Here is a 24,178-nt window from a genome sequence, read left to right on the forward strand (position 1 = left end):
TCTGGTGTTTCCCCATAGGCCTGTTGGGTCCTGCATTACTTCTGTGAGGTCAAGTTTAAGAGTGACCAGAACCTGCAGACAGCCCTGGAGCTGACCCGCCTCTGCCTGATCAACGACAACGAGATGCCTGTTAAAGTGGAGGCAGCCATCGCCCTGCAGGTCCTCATCAGCAACCAGGAGAAAGGTAGCTATCTCTACACTGTCAAACACACCATAGGTGTATATGGAGTCTTTCTTTGCTGAATAACATTAATAGTTAATGTTCTTCTTGAATCCAAATGATATAGCTGATTATCACTAAGTGCTCCTCTGTCATGTTTTTCCTCTTTCCTAGCCAAAGAGTATATCACTCCCTTCATCCGGCCTGTGATGCAGGCCCTCCTGCACATTGTGCGTGAAACGGAGAACGATGACCTCACTAATGTCATCCAGAAGATGATCTGCGAGTACAGCGAAGAGGTCACGCCCATCGCCGTGGAGATGACACAGCACTTGGTGAGGAGTGTGTGCGCAGTGCCTGACTCATAAAACGGCCCTGCACAGGAAGTCTCCTTCCTTTGATCAGTTTACAGTTCTGTTTGTCAGCCATGGAGATAGGAGATAAGGCCCAATTACCATCTCTCCTAGTTCCATGTTGGTCTGGTTTTAAAGACCCTGCTCTCAGGGAAACCCACTTATGGCTGTTATTCCCATCTCTCCTCAGGCGATGACCTTCAACCAGGTCATCCAGACGGGGCCTGACGAGGAGGGAGGGGACGACAAGGCGGTGACAGCCATGGGCATCCTCAACACTATCGACACACTGCTCAGTGTGGTGGAGGACCACAAAGAGGTGAGTACAGCCATGGCGTCCTGTCCGGGGGGTCTACTTGTACATCAAGCTGTCTCACGCTACAGAAACAGGATATGGGCTCCTGCCCTATTGGCCATTCTGGTTCGGACAAGGCATATTTACTTACAGCCATTCAACCAAACACCAACTTAGTACAGCAGCTTCCCTCCCAGCTAAAGTCATAGTGCTGCCTGCCAACACACTTCCAGCTGCCCACCCGCTCCTGGAAACACACGCTGTTCTCTCTTCAAAGTGCCTTGCAGGCTAATGCCTCTAGAAATAGCACTGTGGCTCTCTGCCCGTACGTCCGCCGACGCACAGGACCCGTGGAACTTGGAACCAGCCAAACCAGCAAATGTTGGTCAACAGTTAGATATGTCTTCTTGGTATACTACTCATGGTCGTTGACTGTGTAAAGTAAAGCGATCAGCTGTTGACTTGTGATGTTGTTTTTATCAATGTGCCTACCCACAGGCATTTGGTTTTCTGGAAATTACTTGCACAATGAAATAATTAAATATACTCTTGCAGCACCACATGTATGTTCATGGTGAATCTCTGTGCGTGTGTGTTCCAGTGCACTAACTAAATGAATGTGGTTTCTGTTTTAGATCACCCAGCAGCTGGAGGGTATATGTCTGCAGGTGATTGGCACCGTCTTGCAGCAGCACGTCCTGGGTAAGTCTCCCTTGCTCTTCCTGTCCCACCACATTCAAACCGGGTCCTCCCGTCTCTCTGACACGCGCAAGTGGGTGAGGTGCCTAGAGTAATTTACGTGACTGCCTCACTCTGTGGGGGTTGTCCTATATTTACCTCTGTCTGACACCCAGCCTGTGTGTGTGTTGATTTTCAGAGTTCTACGAGGAGATCCTGTCTCTGGCACACAGCCTGACCTGCCAGCAGGTGTCCCAACAGATGTGGCAGCTCCTCCCCTTGGTGTTCGAGGTCTTCCAGCAGGATGGCTTTGACTACTTCACAGGTATACTGCTCACCAACCTGCTAGTCTCAACTGCCTGTTATGGTGATTTGACTATTATATAGACACAGACTATATTAAATGGGGAATGTGACTCTATTTCAGACATGATGCCTCTCCTTCACAACTACGTCACGGTTGACACAGACACTCTCCTGTCTGACACTAAATACCTGGAGATAATCTACAGCATGTGCAAGAAGGTACAGTAATTAACAGCCGCTGTGCAATGTGTTCACACATTATATTGGTGGTGTATATTTTTGCTGGTGTGAACAGGTTGATAATCTGTTGTCCATGCAGGTTCTGACTGGCGATCCAGGTGAGGATCCAGAGTGTCATGCAGCCAAGCTGTTGGAGGTGGTTATTCTGCAGTGCAAAGGGCGCGGAATTGATCAGGTAAGCGTCTGGCTTCTGCACTAAATCTTGTATGGCTATGACTGTATTCAATCTTATTTAAGCTTGTTGAATATCAAAGTAACTGCTTTTGAGAAGCACTGTACTATACATTCACCTTTGACTTTCTTTGCCGCTCCTGCAGGTTGTTCCCTTGTTTGTGGCGGCTGCGCTGGAGAGGCTGACGAGGGAGGTGAAGACCAGTGAGCTGAGGACCATGTGTCTGCAAGTGGCCATCGCAGCCCTGTACTACAGCCCRCCTCTGCTGCTCAACACCCTGGAGAACCTGCGCTTCCCAAACAACACTGAGCCCATCACCAACCACTTCATCTCCCAGTGGCTCAAAGACGTTGACTGCTTCCTGGGGTAAGACCAGGAAAGATGCTCACGTTTAATATATTTACAGCTCGTCTGGTTTCTCTGGTCCCCCATATAGTTTGATATCAAATAGAGAAAACATGTGCAGTAAGATATTTTATGTTATCCCCCAGGCTCCACGATAGGAAGATCTGCGTGCTTGGCCTGTGTGCTCTCATTGACCTGGAGCAGAGGCCCCAGGCTGTCAACCAGGTGGCCGGCCAACTGCTTCCCGCAGCCATCCTGCTCTTCAACGGCCTCAAGAGGGCCTACGCCTGTCAAGCAGAGAACGAGAATGAGGATGAAGATGATGATGAAGATGGAGAGGAGGATGAGGAGAATGGTACTGCATTTTATTAATTTTTTTACTAGGCAAGTCAGTTAAAAACAAATTCTTATTTACAAGGAACAGTGGGTTAACTGCCTTGTTCAGCAGCAGAACGACAGATTTTTATCTTGTCAGCTTGGGGATTCGATCGGTTACTGGCCCAACACTCTAACCACTAGGCTACCTGCCACCCCAAATTTGTGCTATCCTCTGAAATTTGTGCTGTCCCATTGTCACTCACCTATTTTAATCTTCCTACTATAGTAAATAGATCAGATACAGCTGCAAGGAGCACTTCATTGGTAGATGGTTTGAGTTGTGTTAGTGGATTGATCAGTAATAAATTAATCCATTGTGCCTTTCCTCAGTTGAGCTGGGCAGTGATGAGGATGACATTGATGAGGAGGGCCAGGAGTACTTGGAGATGCTGGCCAAGCATGCAGGAGAGGATGGGGATGATGAGGACTGGGATGAGGATGACGCAGAGGAGACTGCACTGGAGGGCTACACTACAGCTGTAGATGATGAAGACAACCTAGTGGATGAATACCAGATCTTCAAGGCCATACTACAGAGTAAGGAGACCACCTTTCAGGCACACAAAGCTAGTGATGGGTCGTCAAGTTAAGGACACAAATTGGAAATAAACAGTGAATAAGTGTTTACACTCAATAATATTACGAAACAAATTTGTGAGGCCTGTTATTTAAAGTGCATTATTAGTACAAGATCTTAAGTGATGAAATGATAATGATTCGGAACAGGACACTGTCTGTCTGTGGTCACTGGATCAGGGTCACGTTCTGTGTCTCTGGGTTCAATTCCCCACAGCAGCGTGTTCTTCAGTTGAAGACAGAGGCATTTGTCTGAGAAGGTTAAAACGCAATACAAACGAGATCTTGGGATTGAAGACATGAATGCAATATGTTGCTTAAGTGTAAATCGTACATAAAAGTGGAGGGAAAACTTTAACTTAACTATGTTTTTCTCCAACTCAGATATCCAGACCCGTGACCCAGCATGGTACCAGGCACTCACACAAACCCTTGATGAGGAACAAGGAAAACACCTTCATGACATTGGCACACTTGCAGACCAGAGACGGGCAGCACATGGTAAGTAAATCTATCCCCGTAATACAATAAGACAGCTGTTAATTTTTATTTAATTGTTTTAATATCATAGGAAATAAACACTTACTATGTTTGGCCTGTTGTATAATTGCCCTATTTTCTTCATTCCAGAATCCAAAATGATCGAGAAGCATGGCGGATACAAGTTCACAGTGCCAGAAGTGGTGCCAACTAATTTCAATTTTGGTGGCAATGCTCCAGGAATGAATTGAGTCATCCCTTCTCCCTTTTATTACTCTGACTGATTGTAGTGACGTGAAAAAAAGCTTGTGTTGTTCCCTTAAGTAGTGGTTCCAGAACTGGTTCTTCTTACTGACTCTTCAACCTGACTATCAAATTGGAAATAGCACCAGAAGAAGTGGGAAGACAACCAAATGCAACAAATGGCTGGGAAAACAAACCAAGAACTTGAGCTTGAAGCAAGAGAAAAAATAAGCTCTAAACAACATTGTCTTCTGGGATCCAATGTGGAGGATACTAGGACGGGGACTTTTTTTCTTCCCTCTTAAACAAAATGGGGAGGGCTTAACAATTTGAAATTGATAATGGGACTAAATGTTTCATCATTTTCACTGTTTTGGTCAAAAGGCTGTGTGTGATAAGATTATACCTCTGGCAGTAGTGTTGTCTGTTATTTTCTGCATTAACAAATTCTCATGTTTGTTATGTATATACAAGCCAAGGTTCTTGATTTTTAAGTAGCCTTGCTAAAACAACCAGAGGCATTTGTAAGGTGTCAAGTGTATTCATATGTAGCATATTGGATACTTCATGGCACTATGGTGATGCCTGATCTCTGTAAATTAATGACTAGCACTTTCATATTGTTCAGGTCTCCTAGCCTTCTGTATCAGACTGCAATTTTTAAATCAATTAAGACCATTTAAAACACAATCCGCTGTAACTTTGGTTACGGTGTAGAATAATGAGTGGCATCACTTTGCTGCTAAAGTGGAAACATTCTAGATTCCTGAAAAAAAGAGAATGCTCATGGTGTTCAGTTTGGATACAAGACGTGTTGTGAGCACAAAGTCAATTGGATGCTTCATTGAAGCATGTACAATTGGACTTGATCGTGAAGGTCTCAAGCGTTTGATTGGTGTATGAATGAACCATCTATATACACAACATATTAAAAAAAAGTTACGTTGGATTGCGTGCATTTGACTGTTTACTAACAGCTACACAGTTGTGCACTCAGTAATTTGATTTGGAGCCTATTTTGGGTGATTGTCTGTATACTCTGTCAGATCAGGTGACGTGTAATCTATTTAGAACTATGCAGCCAGCTAATTATAATTCTAGTTCATGTGCTACTATGGGATAGAAGGGTGTCATGTCCTCCTTGGCTAGCGTTGATCACTCCCACTAGTAGAGCTTTAGTGTCTACATTATCAGTGACCGATATGACTGCATACTGCCCAGCACGATATAGACGAACTAGAACGTGGCCATAAACTTGCTTCAAACTGCATATCGTTTTCCTGGTTCTGGTTCGTTTCAGTTAACAGACACTGCTGGCTAATGTCAATGTATATAAAATGCATTACAAATACCCTGGAGTTTTATTCAACTGCATTGCCCACATTACCTCGCTCGACTCTATGCTACCATGAGGCTTTGCGGTTCCAAAATGGCTGTGTCCAACTTCGAAAACGTTTTTTAGGATTATATTTGTTTATTGTGCTGAACGAACAGCACTAATATCACGTATAATAACATAGATGAGGTTAAATATTTTATTGGAAATCGCTTGAATTTACTTGCAAAGTTAAGCGGTCGCAATTGTGATCCAGAATGGCGTATGGAACGTACCCCAAAAGCAGAATGTGAAGAATTTATGGTTATGGGAGGTCACTAGTCAATGATTGAAATGACTTTGAACCAATGAGATTACTAGAAGCTTGCGTGACTGAAATATTTGCCAATCATCGGGGCAAGTGCTATCTTTGTACATGTTCCAGGGTGCGCGCACAGGAGAACATTTCCTGCCCTGATGCATGGTGGTCGAACCGAAGGGATTGTTGGAAATTTTTGAGGTTCGTATAAATGTGGTTTTACCCAGTGTGCCTTTCTACAGCCATATCCAGTTTGGGAGACGGAAGGGGATATCTGTGCTCGCCGTTTGATATGAGAAATATACTCCATTAAACCATATTTTAAATCATGTATTGTCTAAAAAAAAATATATTATTCGCTAGCCCACATGCTAATTAGCACTAGCAAATTATTTGTCCGCGTTCTTTACACTACTAACTGCTAACTAGTTAACGTTAGCCGTTCGTTTAAGAGGCTAATTTATAAACTCGATTTCCCCATTGACTGTTTATTTAGCTAACTAACTTGCCCTTTCTCAACATTAACTAGTTTGCTAGTAGATACATGAATGACGAACTAGCTAGCTAACTTAGCTAACGTTAGTGAAATGATCACCGAGTGTCGGTTAGCTAACGATAATCGAACAAAAACTGTTCTCAGCTAACGCTAGCTAGCTAACGTTTGTCTAATTTAGTTCGTTACCTATAGTTAGATAGGTATAGGTAAAAAAAAATACTAATCACATTCATAGTTGATACGGTAACGTGATGTCTGACACAGCTAGCTGAAGCTGCACTGTTGACTGCCCTATCAAGTTCCATCCAACTTGGCAACAACATGAACTGTTGAATCTGCGCTACTCCTATCAACTGTTGTACAACATGTCAGCTGGAAGCAGTTGGACGTTTGATTTGTATTATTAGTGTACATATGATCTAGTAATGCAACAGACACTGCTATCCAATTGAATAAAGTGGGTCTTGTCGCATCCATAAATTATCTTTGTGCATCTGACTACAAGAGTTGTATGGAAAGTGACTGACTGCACCCAATGCAGCCACACACAGTGAATTTAACGTATGTGTGTGTGTTCGTCTGGCAGAGCGACAATGCTGTTGGCTCAGATTAACCGGGACTCCCAGGGCATTGCAGAGTTCCAAAATGCAGGTGGAGACACTCAGCAGGTCACCCTCTGTTTGGCAGAGACTGTTTCAGGTGAGTTCATCCATGCCTTTCCATTTATCGGTGGGGATTCTGCCAAGTTTCCAGCAAAGCAAAAAGTTACTTACACATGCTGTTATACATCTAGAGCCTGTTTTTTTTCTCCCTTGTGTCATTTGTGTTCAAAAGATGGCGATCAAATGGACATGGACACTGTGAGTTTACAGGCTGTGACCCTTGCAGATGGCTCTACAGCTTACATACAGCACAACCCTAAAGGTAACTCAAATGTCAATCATCTCCATAAACATACAGTAATGGAAAGTGGCCACGAAGGTATTGGCTTGACTAACAGTGAACACTACCCCATAAAGTAACCCCCCAAACGGTCTGACCATGTAGAAAGAGTTGCTAACCTTGCTTGGCCAAGTCATGACAGATTTCTTCTTTCTATTGATTATTAGCATGATTTAGTCCATTATTTGATGAGAGCAGTCTGATTGAAGAGTGCAGTCTCCATTTCAGATGNTGACAGATTTCTTCTTTCTATTGATTATTAGCATGATTTAGTCCATTATTTGATGAGAGCAGTCTGATTGAAGAGTGCAGTCTCCATTTCAGATGGAAAGTTCATGGATGGACAGGTCATTCAGCTGGAGGATGGATCTACTGCATATGTCCAACATGTATCGATGCCAAGAGCAGGTCTGTTTTCCTCTTAGCGATGTTAATTATTGCTGTGTTTTAATTAATCATTGCTTATTTTGTTTTTAATTTAGGCATTTTGTTTATTCATGTCACTATTCGCTTTAAGATTAAACTGTATTGTGATGGGAATAGTAATATAATATCAATATTTCCCCATTTTTACTTATCAGAGGAGGCCAACAGGTGGACAGGATCCCCTTTGTGTGATGTAATTGGAGGAGATGGTCTGAGACTTGAGGATGGTCAGGCTGTGCAGCTGGAAGATGGCACAACGGCTTACATCCACACACCAAAAGGTTTGTCTCAATCTTAAAGCTGCAACATGTAGCCTTTTAGGTGACCTGACCAAATTCACATAGAGATGAGAGTCATAGATCTGTCATTTCTCATTGAAAGCAAGTCTAATAAGTGGTAAATCTGTTCTATGTGCACTTTTTCTATGCTTCCCGATCTTAAGTTTAGCTTTTGCATCTTTTACTTTCGGTTTTGTACACATGCTTCAAACAGCTGAAAATACAATATTTTTTGTTATTGAAAATATATTTCAGAGATTAAGATGGTACAGTGATTCTCTACATTGCTTGTTTTGTCACATAAACTGAAATTAAGCAAATGTAATAATTTTAGCAACTAGGAAATGGTGGAGTGATTTCTGCATATTGTATCTTTTTAAGATTGTTGTAATCCCTTTGTCATTAAATGTGTTTTCACCCAGTGTTTCAATTTTTATGAGGAGAAATTTGGATGGGTAAATTAAAAATGAAAACAACTTTTTGCCAGAGGGTACTAAATTTCAATGAAACTCCCTCACAGATACATATGACCAGAATACCCTGCAGGCTGTTCAGCTGGAGGATGGCACCACAGCTTACATCCAGCACACAGTACAGATGCCCCAAACCAACACCATCCTGGCCATCCAGGCAGATGGAACAGTGTCAGACCTGAACGCTGATGGAACCCTCGACCAAGAGACCATCAACGTGCTGGAACAATACACCGCTAAGGTAGTTTGCTATTGACATTGTATCTTAACAGCTCATCAACTCAGCAGTATATGCAATTTTCAAATACCTTATCTGTGTTTGAGGTAAAATGGTCGCTGGTTATTACCCCCTTTGTTTTCTCAGGTGGAAGCTGATGATGTCAACTCCGTACTGATGAGAGCTGAGCAAGATTGTGGTGTCCAGATGCAGGTACTATACTTCTCATGTTTATCTATGTCATATCATATTTACAACTAGTGTACATTGGATACATATTTCTTTCAGATTGTGCTTCAAAGGCAGAGTGGTCGTAGTTCTAGGGAGCAGCCTACAGAGAAATCTTTCCGCTGTGACTATGAGGGCTGTGGGAAACTCTACACAACAGCACACCATCTGAAGGTAAAGCACACTCACTCCCTGAAGGTGACTTGGGTTCTTGAATGTAGAATGAGTCAGACTCAACTGGTCCAAATGACTAATCTGTTAATCTTGTTTGATTTGCTCTTTTCTGACATCTGCAGGTACATGAGAGGTACCACACAGGTGACCGTCCATATCTGTGTGATCATCTGGGTTGTGGAAAGAAGTTTGCTACAGGTAATAAACGACCTTCAGACTAATGCAAAGGTCCATAATCCTTTGAGATATGAAGCGGAGGAGCTCTAGGCATAAGTCACAGTAACATTGTTGTTGAAATGGCTAAGGAGATATCAGTTTCCTCAGTTTGAACAATTCCTCATTGTCTGAACAATGTCGGTCAGTGTGACTGTGATCCATTAAACGTACAGCACATGTTTCCAACTCAGCAAAATGTGTTTTTTCCCCCCAAAAGGGTATGGCCTGAAAAGCCACATCAGGACACACACTGGTGAGAAGCCTTATCGCTGCCAGGAAGTGCACTGTGCAAAGTCGTTCAAGACGTCAGGTGACCTCCAAAAGCACATCAGAACCCACACAGGTACAAAACTTGTCCAYAGTCAGACTTATACCTAGTCTTATCCCTACAWATGCAATCTACAGTGTACAASTAGTTMTTYTTTTTGRCCTCGGATTTGGATTAGAAATCATMTGATKATGCTGTTTATAAATMATCTCAWCCATGAARTTGAAGAGGTCTTGAACAAGCTCATCATCCCCTCTGTACTGTAGGCGAGAAGCCATTCATGTGCCCGTTTGAGGGGTGCGGGAGATCGTTTACTACCTCTAACATCAGGAAGGTGCACATTCGCACACACACAGGGGAGCGGCCTTACTATTGTGCAGAGCCTGGCTGTGGGCGAGCCTTCGCCAGTGCCACCAACTATAAGAACCACGTGAGGATCCACACAGGTATATAGTCCTTCTGTTTCTCTTTATGTTAAAAGTCACACAACAACATTATTCAGTCCTTTTGTAGTGTGGCCTTTTACAGTGTTATTAATGAAATGGATGTATTTACAGGAGAGAAGCCTTACGTATGCACTGTCCCAGGCTGTGACAAGCGGTTCACAGAGTACTCCAGCCTTTACAAACACCACGTTGTCCACACACCATGCAAGCCCTACAACTGCAACCACTGTGGGAAGACCTACAAGCAGATCTCCACCCTGGCCATGCATAAACGCACAGCGCATAACGTCACAGAGCCCATTGAGGAAGAGCAGGAGGCCTACTATGAACCCCCTACAGGTCAGGCTTGGAAGTCAACACCACCTTACACATATGTATTAGTCATCAATGGATGACTTCATCTTATTTGTCTTTCCTCTCCTCTATTTTTTGGGGAGGAGAAAAAAAAGAACCCAACCTATGTGTACGAAGGTGTAACTAGTGGTGACCTAATAACCATAAACATACAGGTAAATGCCAAAACAAAGGAAACGCCAACATAGTGTCGTAATAGAACGTTGGGTCGCCAGAACCGCTTGAATGCGCCTTGGCATACAAGTGTCTATTTGAGGGATGTGACACCTTTCTTCCATGAAAAATTCCAGAATTTGGTGTTTTGTTGATGGTGGTGGAAAATGCTGTCTCAGGTGCCGCTCCAGAATCTCCCATAAGTTTACAATTTGATTGAGATCTGGTGACTGAGACACACATTTTAAACCCCCTATGCTCCTTTCAGACCCCTCTTTCAAAGTAACTGAGTATTCTTCTAGCCAAAGTAATGAGCATCTGGGTATTTTTATACATGACCCCTAAGTATGATGGGATGTTTTTTAATTGCTTATATAACTCAAGAACCACACCTTTGTGGAAGAACCTGCTTTCAATATACTGTGTATCCCTAATTTACTCAAGCGTTTTCTTTTATTTTGGCAGTTACCTGTAGATTACCTCTAAAGTCTGACGTATCTGTTTAAAGGTTGACTCTCGATGAATCACTGACTGCTGTTATGCCCTTATCAGGACTGCAACCAGAGTAATGACTGAGTCACGAGACGATAATTGAGAAATGTCATTGTTGTTATTCCATGTGATTCAGAGGCCATCGATGATCCCTCAGTGAATTTTGCCCCGGTTGAGGAGGAAGAGGCGGAAGAGTCCTGTTCGGAACAGATGACTGAGGCTGAGGCCATTGGTCAGCAGCATGTGCAGCTCATAACACACCCGGATGGAACTCAACAGGTTAGTATAAAATAAATGGTCTTCACACTTATTTAATTTCACCGGAGGTGTACCACACCCATATTTATAGACATAGGACAAGCATCAATTAGAGCAGTCTATACATATTTAAGTTGAAAGGGAATCGTTTTTGTGTGTGTGTACACACACATACAGTGCATTTGGAAAGTATTCAGACCCCATGACTTTTTCCACATTTTGTTACGTTACAGCCTTATTCTAAAATAGATTAAATCATTTTTTTGTCTCATCAATTTACACACAATACCCCATAATGACAAAGCAAAAACTTGTTTTTAGAAATCTAAAAAAACAACTGATATTTTCAATTTATATAAATATTCAGACCCTTTACTCAGTACTTTGTTGAAGCACCTTTGGCAGCGATTACAGCCTTGAGTCTTAAGTATGACGCTACAAGCTTGGCACACCTATATTTGGGGTGTTCTTTCAATTCCACTCTGCATATCCTCTCAAGCTCTGTCAGGTTGGATGGGGTGCGTTGCTGTACAGCTATTTTCAGGTCACTCCAGAGATGTTCGATCGGGTTCAAGTCCGGGCTCTGGCTGGGCCACTCAAGGACATTCAGAGACTCCTGATTCGTCTTGGCTGTGTGCTAAGGGTTGTTGGAAGATTGCATTTAAAAAAAAAAAAAGAAGTTATTTAAATAAGAAGTTCTTATTTCCAATGACGGCCAAACCCTAACCCGGACGATGCTGGGCCACTTGTGCACCGCCCTATGGGACTCCCAATCACGGCTGGTTGTGATACAGGCTGGAAACGAAACAGGGACTGTAGTGACGCCTCTAGCACTGAGATGCAGTGCCTTAGACCGCTGCGCCATTCGGCAGCCCTCGGGCAGGTTTTCATCAAGGATCTCTCTGTACTTTGCTCGGTTCACCTTCGCCTCGATCCTGACTTGTCTCCCAGTCCATGCCGCTAAAAACATGCCCACAGCATGATTCTGCCACCACCATGCTTCACTGTAGGGATGGTGCCAGGTTTCTTCCGGACGTGACGCTTGGCATTCAGGTCAAAGAGTTCAATCTTGATTTCATTAGACCAGAGAATCTTGTTTCTCATGGTCTGAGAGTCTTTCGGTGCCTTTTGGCAAACTCCAAGCGGGCTGTCATGGAAGCCACTCCTTAGTAAACCTGATTGGTGGAGTGCTGCAGAGATGGTTGTCCTTCTGAAAGGTTCTCCCATCTCTACAGAGGAACTCTAGAGCTCTGTCAGAGTGGCCATCGGGTTCTTGGTCATCTCCCCCGATTGCTCAGGAAGAGTCTTGGTGGTTCCAAACTTCGCCCATTTAAGAATGATGGAGGCCACTGTGTTCTTTGGGACCTTCAATGCTGCAGAAATGTTTAGGTACCCTTCCCCAGATCTGTGCCTCGACACAATCCTGTCTCGGAGCTCTACGGACAATTCCTTCTACCTCATGGCTTGGTTTTTGCTCTGACATGCACTGTCAACTGTGGGACCTTTATATATATATATATATATATATATATGACAGACAGACAGGTGTGTGCCTTTCCAAATCATGTCCAATCAATTGAATTTACCACAGGTGGACTCCAGTCAAGTTGTGGAAACGTCTCAAGGATGATCAATGGAAACAGGATGCACCCGAGCTCAATTTCGAGTCGCATAGCAAAGGGTCTGAATACTTATATGAATAAGGTATTTCTGTTATTTTTAATAAAGCTGTTTTCGCTTTGCCATTATGGGGAATTGTGTGTAGGTTGCTTAGGATAGATTTTTTTAAATCCATTTTAGAATAAGGCTGTAACGTAACAAAGTGTGGAAAAGTCAAGAGGTCTGTATACTTTCCGAAGGCAATATATATATTTATTGATTTGAATATTATAACTGTGTAGACATTTATATCAGGTAGACAAAACGTATGTTAATACCCAACAGTAGTTGCAATAATAAAAAATGAATCAGATGGCATTCACAGGAAATGGCTTAAAGGATGGAAACGTTGTTTGTGAATAAAGGTGCGTGGTGGAGCTTATGCGTGTGCAGGCTCTATTTATTTTATACCTAGTTTTTTTTGGCCCTGCACCACACTGAAGGATGTGCATTTGATCACACTTCACTACCCAACAGGTTAGCAAATACTAAACTAGAATGAGCATATTCATTCTATTTCTATGTTACCTCTCTTAATTAATGTCTCAAAAACCTCATTTATCCCCCTACATCTGCACACCTCTATACCCATGGCACCATACATGTTTACATGCACGCTAATAACTGATTATGACAGAGGGCCAAGTATGGCATTAGTTGTGTAAACACCTAACTATGCTGATCTTAATCTGTGTATGGTCATAATCGAAATAAGCATATGCAAATTAAAACACCTTTGTTTTGAATGATTAGGACATGTAAACAGCTCAATCGGCATTCCAGCAATGTATTTGATCTGCGCATGTGCCAGTACTGCAAGCCTCTCTTATGCGCGAGTGAAGTGAGTTTGGAAAAACTGAAAGTATGCACCTTAAACATGCCTTTTCATTCCCAGGTCAGTATCTCGCAGGCTGACATGCAGGCGTTGGGGGAAACAATTACCATGGTAACCAGTGATGGCACCACCTTCACGGTTCCTTCCCATGYAATGCTTAATGCAGATGGAACACATTCAGTCACCATGGTAGCAGRAGATGGTACAGAAGAGCAGGTGAGTTTTACTAAAACTTTACCACCATGATCTGAAATCCCCAATGTGTCCCTGTGTTTAGTTCTGTTCGATACCTTAACAGTGACAGAACTAGAATGATGACTAGTGATTATATTTCTATCAACACACCTACAGCAAACACCAATAGAACTGGGTACTTTCCACTTAAAGGGCAAAACCCCCTCTTCAGACTTGTGATGCGTTTTGGACTTCAGGTCTTAATACATTTTGGACCTCTTTCCCCCCTCCCCAGGTGGCAATTGATTTGGCCTCCTTTCAGGGCATGCAGACAGAGGAGGGGGTTCACCCTGTCACTCTGTTAGCCACCTCAAACGGCACACAGATCGCTGTCCAGGTAGGGGACTCCCTCTGACACAAAACACCAAATATTGCAACATTAAGAGACAAGCAGGGCACACAATATATTCCCATTGGATGCTGAGAAGCATAACGAGTTCAAATGACACTGCAGTAGCTTTAACAAACAGCTGTTTGTTAACCTAACTCACAGCCTTATAAAGAAGTACAGTGCATTCTATTGTAGTCACTGAGCTGGCCTATAGCAGTGTCAATCTGAGATCAGGCCTCTTTTTGTATTGACCATCACTAAGGGTCTTATTCAGTCTTGAGGTACATGTGTTTTAGGAACTCTGCATCTCACCTGTCTATTCCAAAGACTACTAACTATTCCTGACAAATCCATTGGTAAATAGAAACCATAACATTCAGTGTGTTGGTATTCAACGATCACATCAGTCGTTCCATTGTGATGTTAATACAAGGTGTTTTAAGTAAATAAGGTTAGTCTTGACTCATCCCTGTAGACTCCACCCAGTCAGTCTGCTATGTAGGTTTGCTTCCCTTTGACGCCTACATGAGCTACTGTTTACTGCAATGGGAGGAGCCTTAGTTTTTAAACGAAAGTATCTAATGACAAGAGATGTTGTATTATGTTACTTACACCTGATCACACCATCAATTTCGCATAAATAATATTGTTTTCTCACTGTGTGATTTCAACCTTTGTGTTTCTTAGCTCAGTGAACAACCTTCACTCGAAGAAGCCATCAGGATAGCATCAAGAATACAACAGGGAGAGATGGGATTGGACGATTAGATAAGCCTTTCAGTACTATGACTTCTATTGAAATATTTCATGAGAACAAGATATTGTTCTTAAATCAAACATGAAATTCTTTATTAAGATTTGTAAATAGACATTTTGATATGGCTGCACAAAGAGTCTGTAATGCTGAAACATCCATGAGTGAGATGTGTGTTGCTGCATGAATGAGATAAAGAAATGTAATGTGTTTTTGGACTTTTCGTACCATTTTTCCATGTGTGAATATTGTATTCTGTGTATATACAGTAAATAGCCAATGTTTTGAATCCAGCATATATTTTAACTTTGAATATGTACAAATAATGGATACACATTGGTTGTTAAATAAAACAGTAAAATTCTATATATTTTCACATTGTTTTTGTGATAATGTTGTGGATTTATCATCTGAAATCTACTTGATTACTTTTGAAACAGGATATTGTTTAGTATTTTATTAGATTTTTTTGTATGTAAGACCCAGTATATTTGTTTATAGCAAGTGCTTAAAATGTCTCTACCACATATTTACGTTGGACAATTCTTATCAATTTAAGATTTCTGGGAATATTGGCTTTTTGTTAAATACTTAATGATATACCCTACACCCAAACAAGGGCACTGCGTTCATCCACCTCTGGCCTGCTCGCCTCCCTACCTCTGAGGAAGTACAGTTCCCGCTCAGCCCAGTCAAAACTGTTCGCTGCTCTGGCACCCCAATGGTGGCCAGGTCTGGTCAGCGGAGTCAATCACCACCTTCCGGAGACACCTGAAACCCCACCTCTCTAAGGAATACCTAGGATAGGATAAAGTAATCCTTCTAACCCCCCCTCCCCCTTAAAAGAGTTAGATGCACTATTGTAAAGTGGTTGTTCCACTGGATATCATAAGGTGAATGCACCAATTTGTAAGTCGCTCTGGATAAGAGCGTCTGCTAAATGACTTAAATGTAAATGTAATATACCAAGAAGCAATTTCAGAAAGGATCAGTGTCTCTTGTGAATGCTAGAAGATTAGCTGATAAGATCAAGGGCAATGAATTACAATACAGAACAATGGGGACTAATGTTGCGGACAAATTAATTAAAAGCGTCAAAGGATAAAAAATAAAAAATAAATTTCTCCAAGGATTCAAATCGTGCCAAAGTGACGTGCATGTCAAAAGTCCAATCAGTGACGTAAAACTTTGCTTCGAATGATGTAACGCCCGCGTTTCAAACTTCAGGAATGTGTTCTCATTGGCTGAAGATTGGAATCTTTTTTTGGGGAATAATTCTGCCAACGGTCGCGGGAAGCAAAGCAGTATTGGCAGAAAAAATTGTGACAATATTTCGGGTAAACAAACAGTCGACTGGAGTATTTTCACAGCTAGACACAAGTACTAAATTCGTTTTTTTTGTAGTAAATAAGCGCTCAGCATAATATATCGTGTGTTTGCCAGTACGGTGTGCTCCTCATGGGACGAAGCTAACGCCTTACCGTGCTACTGTAGCTAGCTAACCGTTTTAACGTATTTGCAAAGTTAGTGAGCGAACGTTGATTTATTTAGCCACGTCATTTTGGATTACAAATTGACTCAAGATTGTAGCGCCATGGGCACACGGATGTCAAGCTACTCGGGATAATTTGAAAACGATTTGGCTAGCTAGCCACTTTTACGTTATAGCCAACTTTACTGCGCCTGGGAAGTGATGAGTTTCAGTTGCCGAATGTTCATCGGTACGTCCCCGAAGATGGGACCTATTCGACAGAGACTAGACTTTAACCAGAGTGACGGAGAGGACGATTGCAACAACAGCATTGGAGCCGAGTCGAGTCTCGCCGAAATGGACTCTCCAGTGCCATCGCCGAGACAGAACTCCTACTTAAATCAAGACGTCTGTAACAGCACCATGAAGACCGCTACCGCGGAGGATCAAGTTGAACATTGGGATGAGGAGGGATTTGGATGTCTTTTCCCCCTAAAATCCCCAGGGACTGACTTGATGAAGGGGTCACATTCTCCGAGAAAGGGGGCCCGGCCCTACTACAACAATTCGTCCCCGGAATTTCACTACAATCAGGAGGACGGGAGCTCTCCCATTCCCGGTTGTCCCGACACACCGCCCCATAAAACCTTCAGAAAACTCCGGCTATTTGATGTCCCCCACACACCTAAGGTTAACTACAATAACATGTTATTGTTTTCAAATGATTCTATCAGATCCACAATGTAAGATCAAATTAACTTTATAAAGTTTTCAGCCAGCGATAACCAGCCACAGTGTAATATGACTGATTTATTTCTGTCTTCAACATGTTTGAACATGAGAAGACTGAATAGTTTGATTATATTACCATTTGTTACAGGCAATGGGATAGTTGAATTTACCCTATATCATTGATCTCCTTGTGACTTGTTTTCCATATTTGTATTCATATGACCCTCACCAACCATACACATGTTATTCTTATCTAATGCAATGTTTTGTTTTCCCTTTCAGAGTCTGTTGTCCAGAGCCAGGGCAGTGGCCATAGGATCCACAGTCTGCCTGGTAGGAGTAGGTGTCAACATGAATGGGGAGTCAACAGGAAGACCACACACAGACAGCAGGAGTAGACCGGCACCCATGATCAACATCAATCCATTCACCCCTGACTCATTACTGATCCAGAGAGCAACTTTACAAAGGAACAACCGAAAGAGATCACAGAGGAATGAGTAAGAGAAGCACATTGTACTGATGTCATTATTTACCAGGTGTAACATTGGGATTTTGTGGGACTGGGACTTCAGTTTCTACTGACCTCAAACTCCATTTCCTCTTTATACTCTCCAATATCCTAAGGTAGTTGTGGAACTCAAAAGTAGTTGCAGTTAGTGTTGTAAAGTAGATCATATTTTACTACCATGCCACAACTCAAGTTCCTTTTATGACTATTATACAAAAAAAAGAAGCATGTAAGAATTGGGAGATTCGTATTTCTGTCGGTGTAAATGGAGCATGGTCTATTCTTAGTTGACAATAGATTCAGACATGCTTCTAGATCTAGTGTGCATTAAATCTGTTGACTATTGCATGCTTGTTGGCAGCAACCCAAAGCCACATGGTTACACTCAATGTGCACTTTTAGGGATTGCCTGCCCTCCAGTGGTTGGAATGTTATATAACACTCTTTGATTACTATCCTTTGTCTCTAAAGCTCATGTGGAGAGGACATGGAAGCCAGTGATGCGGAGTGTGAAGAGGACATCATTCCACCATCAAAGGTACATTTTTGTAATCACAAATATAGGTTTTACTTTTACGGCAACTGCTTCGGCCTCTGACCGCAATGCACCACAGAGGGTAGTGCATACGGCACAGTACATCCCTAAGGCCAAGCTTCCTGCCATCCAGGACCTCTATACCAGGTGGTGTCAGAGGAAGGCCCTAAAAATTGTCAAAAGACTCCAGCCACCCTAGTCATAGACTGTTCTCTCTGCTACCGCCACAGCAAAGCGGTACCGGAGTGCCAAGTCTAGTTCCAAGAGGCTTTTAAACAGCTTCTACCCCAAGCCATAAGACTCCTGAACATCTAATCAAATGGCTACCCAGACTATTTGCATTCCCCCCCCCCCCTTCTACGCTGCTGATTACTCTGTTATTATCTATGCCTGAGTCACTTAATAAACTCTACCTACATGTTCATATTACCTCTACACGCGGCCCGCCTGCCCAAACATACCTACATTCTGTACAGGTACCCCTGTATAAGCCCCGCTATTGTTATTTTCTGCTACTCTTTATTATTTGTTCATATCTCAGACTTTTGGGGGGGGGGGGTGGGGGGTATTTTGTTAACTGCTTTGTTGGTGAAGGGCTTGTAAGTAAGTGTTTCACTGGAAGGTCTTACACCTGTTGTATTTGGCGCATGTGTGACAAATCAAAATGTGGTTTATTACACCACACACACACTGATACACACACACTGTACTTTAGATACGTGTCTAAGCCACTCTGTCCTTTTTCTTGCAGACGAATGACTCTTCTGGATAGCAACATATGTCAAGATATGCCACAGAGTTTCATGAGCTGGAGAGATAGGATCTGGGAGTTTGGCTCTGTCTTCAATGTGTGAAAACGACTCGTGGCTGCCATCTATGCCACTCAAACGCTTCAAAGAAGCCCCTCGCTGGATCTTACACGAGTAAGGAGAATCCCATGGATTTGAGAAGCTGACAATCCAAGTGTCCAACTTTAAACGACTTGTTGGAACCTTAATGCTATGCCATTTTTGTTCTAATATTGTGTTTGTTTTCCTCAGCACAGAATCTGCACTCCGGGAGGTGTACGCCACGCGGTCTTGGGACAGGCACCCCCATGTGGTGAGGTACTACTCTGCCTGGTCAGGGACGAACCACCTGCTCCTACCGAACCTGCGTTCCTGTCCACGGCGGCACCACTGCCAGACCGTGGTCACAGAGAACTACAGAACCATGCGCTTCTTCTTCTAGGCTGGACCTCAAGGACCTTCTCCTTCAGGTGGCCCGTGGACTGAAGTCATTCACTCCACCTCTCTGGTTCACATGGACATCAAGCCAAGTAGTAGCTGCAGAGTTTGCATACAGCCTCAGCTATTGAATCATTATAAAAATATTTATGATTAAACACTGCCGTGCTTTACTTTTCTCAGGCAACATCTTCTTATCCCGAGGACTGTGTGTGTGTCGACAATTTGACGATGATGAAGGCCAAATACAAATGTTGTTTACAAAAATACGGTACTTCAACAACCAAAAAATCTAATAGAAACATCATGCAAATGAAACACCGCTAATAATTGGTGTTAGTTGTCAACTAGGCAGCTGGATTCTGATGTTTTTTTGTGTGTATTTTACCACAGGTGATCTTGGGCCATGTGCCCAGACATGACAATCCTCAGTTGAGAGGGACAGCAGGTACCTGGCCACATGAAGTCTTACAAGAGGAATCTTGAAAAACTCCTCCCCATACAACCCTCATTTGTTAAATTATCCAATCATGTGAACCTAACAAAACTGAAGACAACTGCGTTTTTCAGGACTACAGAAACCTCACCAGGCAGACTATTTTTTCCTAGCACTGACTGTGATTTCACCGTGCCTCACGAGGAACCACTCCCAACTAATGGTGACAATGTGGCATGACATCAACAAGGAAACTACCTGCGATATCTAGGTCTCTTCACAGGAATTCTCCCAATTTACTGAAGGTATGACTAAAACGGACCAGGTGTGTCCGTCTTCCCTAATAATGTACACTTTCCTACATGAGTAGCGCATCATTGCGAGCTCGTTAGGATCGAAGAGAGTGCACTATAAAGGGTTTAGGTGCCATGTTGGATGCAGTGCTTCATTCTGTAATGGTGGTGTGTGTGCAGACAGGCAGTAGTAATAATGTTTAATTAGTGGTATTAATGTATTGTGTGCTGCAGTTGATGATCCACCCTGACCCTGCCAGTAGGCCGTCTGCCTCTTCCCTCACCAAGCACCCCGTCCTCTCACTGCCTCCCGCATGAGCGCTGACCAGCTCCGTGTGGAAGCTCAACGCAGAGAAGTTCAAAAATGCACTACTGCAGAAGTACGTCCCTCTTCATATGTCATGTCTCAAGGCTTTCCTTCCTTTTTCATTTATCATATCATAAGTAGGACTGTTAGGGATAATACTACGAATAGTGTTTGTTTTGTAAAGAAAATTAAGTGATGCTACCTACCGTAATTTTACGGACTATAAGCCGCTACTTTTTCCCACGCTTTGAACCTCGCGGCTCTATACAATGACGCGGCTTAATTTATAGATTTTTTTCGACATATTCATGCCGCCAAAAAAACTGAGCACCGTCACGGTAATGTGACGTAAATTCGAGCGCGCTCAAACTTCCATCATCTGATTACGGTAGTCATTTTGTCACCCTCATCATGGCAAAAGACACGGAGAAATGCATACTGATGCAGCTTTCAATTTGAAGGCGGATCGATCTGGCTGTTGGAAAAGGAAATAGAAGCTGCTGCACGGGAGCTTGGCCTTAATGAGTCGATGAAAAGACGTTGGAAACAGCAGCGTGAGGAACTGACTCAGTGCAAAAGACAACAAAAAGCTTTGAGGGAAGAAAAGCAGATGGCCCGAACTAGAAATAAATTCATTAGGCCTTAGGCGTTTTTTATATTTTTGTTTAGTATGTTTAGCCATAAATGTAATTGTAAAACCTGGAGGTTTTGTCATTTTATGAATCATGTCTTACCTTGTTTCAAAGTAGCCTAGCCAAAAAATCTGACCATAGAAATGTTGACGGAAATATTTTGTAAACACTTCCTCATATGCCATTGAAACCAGCGTTTATCTCATTTTCTAACTTTCTTTCGTTGTCCGTTAGCCAAAAGCACAATACTCATATTAGCAACCCATGCTAGTTGTTGCATCAATAGTCATGTTAGCTAACCCATTCTAGTTGTTGCATCAGTAGTAATATTTGCAACCCATGCTAGTTTGTGCGCCATAGTCAATTAGCAACCCGTGCTAGTTGTTGCGTCAGTAGTCATATTAGCAACCCGTGCTAGTTGTTGCATCAGTAGTCACATTAGTCGATGATAAGACGTTGGAAACAGCAGCGTGAGAACTGACTCAGTGAAGACAACAAAAAGCTTTCAGAGGGAAGAAAAGCAGATGGCCGAACTAGAAAATGAGCTTGAAGACTGGGTCAACACACAGAGAGCAGACGGCCGAGGTGTTTCAACTTGTCAGATCCGACTGAAAAGCCAAAACAATCGCCACGCAATGAAGTTTGAGGATTTTAGAGGTGGACCATCGTGGGTCTAAGATTTATGAGACGTAAAGTCCTGTCCATCAGGGTACGGACGAGTCTGTGTCAGCAGCTCCCTCCCGACTACGAAAAAAGTTTCAAACTTCCGCAAATTCACTGATGCAAAGATGCGGAGCTTTCCATCCCCGCGCACGACTATCATAAATATGGAATGAGGTTCCTCTGACGTTTGACCTGCCTCTCACTCGGACTGTCAACAGGAAATGCGAATCATCCGTCACAGCTGAAAACAACTGGGGCATGAAAAAACGCAAAGTTCATTTGTTTCAATGTACCGGTATGCACCTGCGGCTATAAGACATGTGCCGCTTATTTATGTACAAAATACATATTATTTAAAAAATTCAGTGGTGCGGCTTATTTCAGGTGCGCTTAATAGTCCGGAGAATTACGGTACTCTCTTAATGGTTCAGGAATCCATTTCAGATGTAATACTATTTTCTTGGTAGTTTATGAATGGCTTCTCTAAAAATTGCGTTTGTTCCTCGTGCAGTGGAGCGTTAAAAGGCCCAGCAGGCCAAAGTAGCCGCAGAGGAGAAGGTCTGATCTCTGAATAGGGTCCTGACGCGGCTCCACCCTCCAGTCCGCAAGGAGTGCCAGGCTCATCGGCAGAAGATGAAACCGCTCAGTCAGCACTCGGACTACGCATCTACTAGCGGGGCCAACTGCCAAACAAATGGGTATCATAACAGGGTCGTATTCACTAGACACGACATGGGGGGAAACCAGGTCCAAACGGAGGTGGGACTACTGAAATTGTCAATTAGAAAATGTCGTTTTTTTTTTTTGTTGCAAAACTTTTTCTTAGCTGTTGCCTAATGAATACGACCCTGTTGCAACTCAACAGGAACTGGGCAAGCTCCCAGGGCAGACATGGAGAGATGGGCTTAGAGTGTCATAACAAACTATGATAGTTCTTAACTTTTGGGCACTTGGAAAGGGGTTAGTAAGACAATGAAACAAATGATTTGACTAAAGAGTGAAAGGTTGTTACCTCAACCAAGCATCTTGGCATGTTCTGCAATTTCTTTCAATAACAAAGCCGATATTGTTTTTAATGAAGAATGTGGGGCGCATGCTAGAACATGTCTGTAAGGCAGTGTGAGGGTTTGGGATGGTGTGATACAAATTTGCGCCTTAGTCTGTTATAACCTGATGTCCAGGTAGTGGTGGAACGTGGACCATTGACTAAGAATGATACAATGAGCACTTTGAACTTGCCTTATGGGCAAAACTGTTTTGCTCATTTGTAGAAGAGCAATGGCGCTTGTAATGCCAGGGTTGTGGGTTCTATTCTCAACGGGGACCAGTACGGGGGAAGAAAGTATGAAAATTATGGCACTAAGTTGCTCGAAGTAAGATGTCTGCTAAGGTAAAAGTGCATTACTGCTGCTATATCATGTTGGTTTGTCTTGAACTGTAGTGGAGTCTCAGTGAATTATCAATGTCCATTTCAGAATGTTTAGAATAGTTTCAGTAATCAATCTTCTTCTGTAAAACATGGTGTTCAATGTGTTTGCATCTGTAATACATTTCCTATCTGAAAGTTCATTATGTACTGAGTGTTACACTGATGTTTAAAAAAGATTTTGTTTTAACCTTTCATGTTATATTAAAATTGATAATGGAGTGCATCCAACTGTGTAATGGGTTGGTCAAAGTGGATCATTGTGTCGAGCCCTGGTGTGCGTTTTTTTTATATATGATGCATGGAGCCACTGGACAATTGTTTTAGTAAAGTCAGTATTTAAGCTTTGCACTTAACTTCTGTTCAAAACCATCGCAACTGTATTCATTATTGACTCATTTCACATTGTGTACATGTTTACACGATGTAGGGTTTTTGACCGCTATTGGTTTCATGTTATTTTGTCAAATTTTAATTAAATTCACTCCTGATAATATGGATGCCTTGGAAGCTGTCGATGTTTGTGGATGGAGGTGTGTTCTGTAAACAAAACAACTGGCACTACACATGTAGTCTGTTGGAAAGACCGCGTTATCTACGGTAGCGAAAATTAAGATAAATTGAGAGAATGGTGGTCTTTCAGAATTATACAGACAAACTTTGTTTTCATACAGTTTATTTGTATATTGATCGTCGTACCACTGATGCAACAGACTTGTCATTGTTGGGACATGTTTTTTATGACGCTATTATTTGTTGCCAATTGGACCGTTTACTCATCACAATTGAATACTGATTGAAAGCTTCCACAACTATCCGCTATGTTAGTGCTTACCATACAGTCATTGGGTG

The 24,178-nt window shown here is 42.5% G+C and overlaps 2 protein-coding genes, 1 non-coding gene and 1 pseudogene across 4 annotated transcripts in view; all 4 read left to right on the top strand.

Moving 5' to 3' along the window:
* LOC111974606 (importin-7) overlaps positions 1-4,643 on the top strand; it is a 19,161-nt gene extending 14,518 nt beyond the window's left edge. The window contains exons 13-24 of the mRNA XM_024002470.2: positions 19-184; positions 335-495; positions 704-832; positions 1,444-1,510; positions 1,686-1,811; positions 1,914-2,011; positions 2,112-2,207; positions 2,350-2,570; positions 2,696-2,904; positions 3,258-3,464; positions 3,888-4,004; positions 4,134-4,643. Of these exons, the coding sequence (XP_023858238.1) occupies positions 19-184; positions 335-495; positions 704-832; positions 1,444-1,510; positions 1,686-1,811; positions 1,914-2,011; positions 2,112-2,207; positions 2,350-2,570; positions 2,696-2,904; positions 3,258-3,464; positions 3,888-4,004; positions 4,134-4,234 (1,698 nt within the window). The 3' untranslated portion in view covers positions 4,235-4,643. The remainder of the gene's footprint in view (positions 1-18; positions 185-334; positions 496-703; positions 833-1,443; positions 1,511-1,685; positions 1,812-1,913; positions 2,012-2,111; positions 2,208-2,349; positions 2,571-2,695; positions 2,905-3,257; positions 3,465-3,887; positions 4,005-4,133) is intronic.
* LOC111975220 (small nucleolar RNA SNORD15) lies at positions 3,621-3,764 on the top strand. Its single transcript, XR_002878785.1, has one exon. It is a non-coding gene; the product is annotated as a small nucleolar RNA SNORD15 (small nucleolar RNA).
* A 992-nt stretch (positions 4,644-5,635) lies between the features above and the next one.
* On the top strand, positions 5,636-15,460 carry LOC111974607 (zinc finger protein 143). Of its 2 annotated transcripts, none has more exons than XM_024002471.2 (16): positions 5,636-6,061; positions 6,943-7,055; positions 7,191-7,280; positions 7,611-7,706; positions 7,880-8,005; positions 8,523-8,716; positions 8,840-8,905; positions 8,981-9,094; positions 9,217-9,292; positions 9,528-9,653; positions 9,845-10,024; positions 10,136-10,363; positions 11,160-11,302; positions 13,836-13,991; positions 14,245-14,346; positions 15,028-15,460. In XM_024002471.2, the coding sequence occupies exons 1-16, from the start codon at positions 5,910-5,912 to the stop codon at positions 15,106-15,108; spliced, it is 2,043 nt and encodes a 680-aa protein (XP_023858239.1). In that variant the 5' UTR covers positions 5,636-5,909; the 3' UTR covers positions 15,109-15,460. The 2 variants fall into 2 exon arrangements, with proteins under 2 accessions (XP_023858239.1, XP_023858240.1); XM_024002472.2 differs by having other exon boundaries at positions 7,623-7,706.
* Positions 15,461-16,326: 866 nt separating this feature from the next.
* The window catches only part of LOC111974729 (wee1-like protein kinase 1-A), a 12,327-nt pseudogene continuing 4,475 nt past the window's right edge, over positions 16,327-24,178 (top strand).

Source organism: Salvelinus sp. IW2-2015, linkage group LG15 (genome assembly GCF_002910315.2).
Source record: "Salvelinus sp. IW2-2015 linkage group LG15, ASM291031v2, whole genome shotgun sequence".
In the NCBI taxonomy this organism is placed as follows: Eukaryota; Metazoa; Chordata; class Actinopteri; order Salmoniformes; family Salmonidae; genus Salvelinus; species Salvelinus sp. IW2-2015.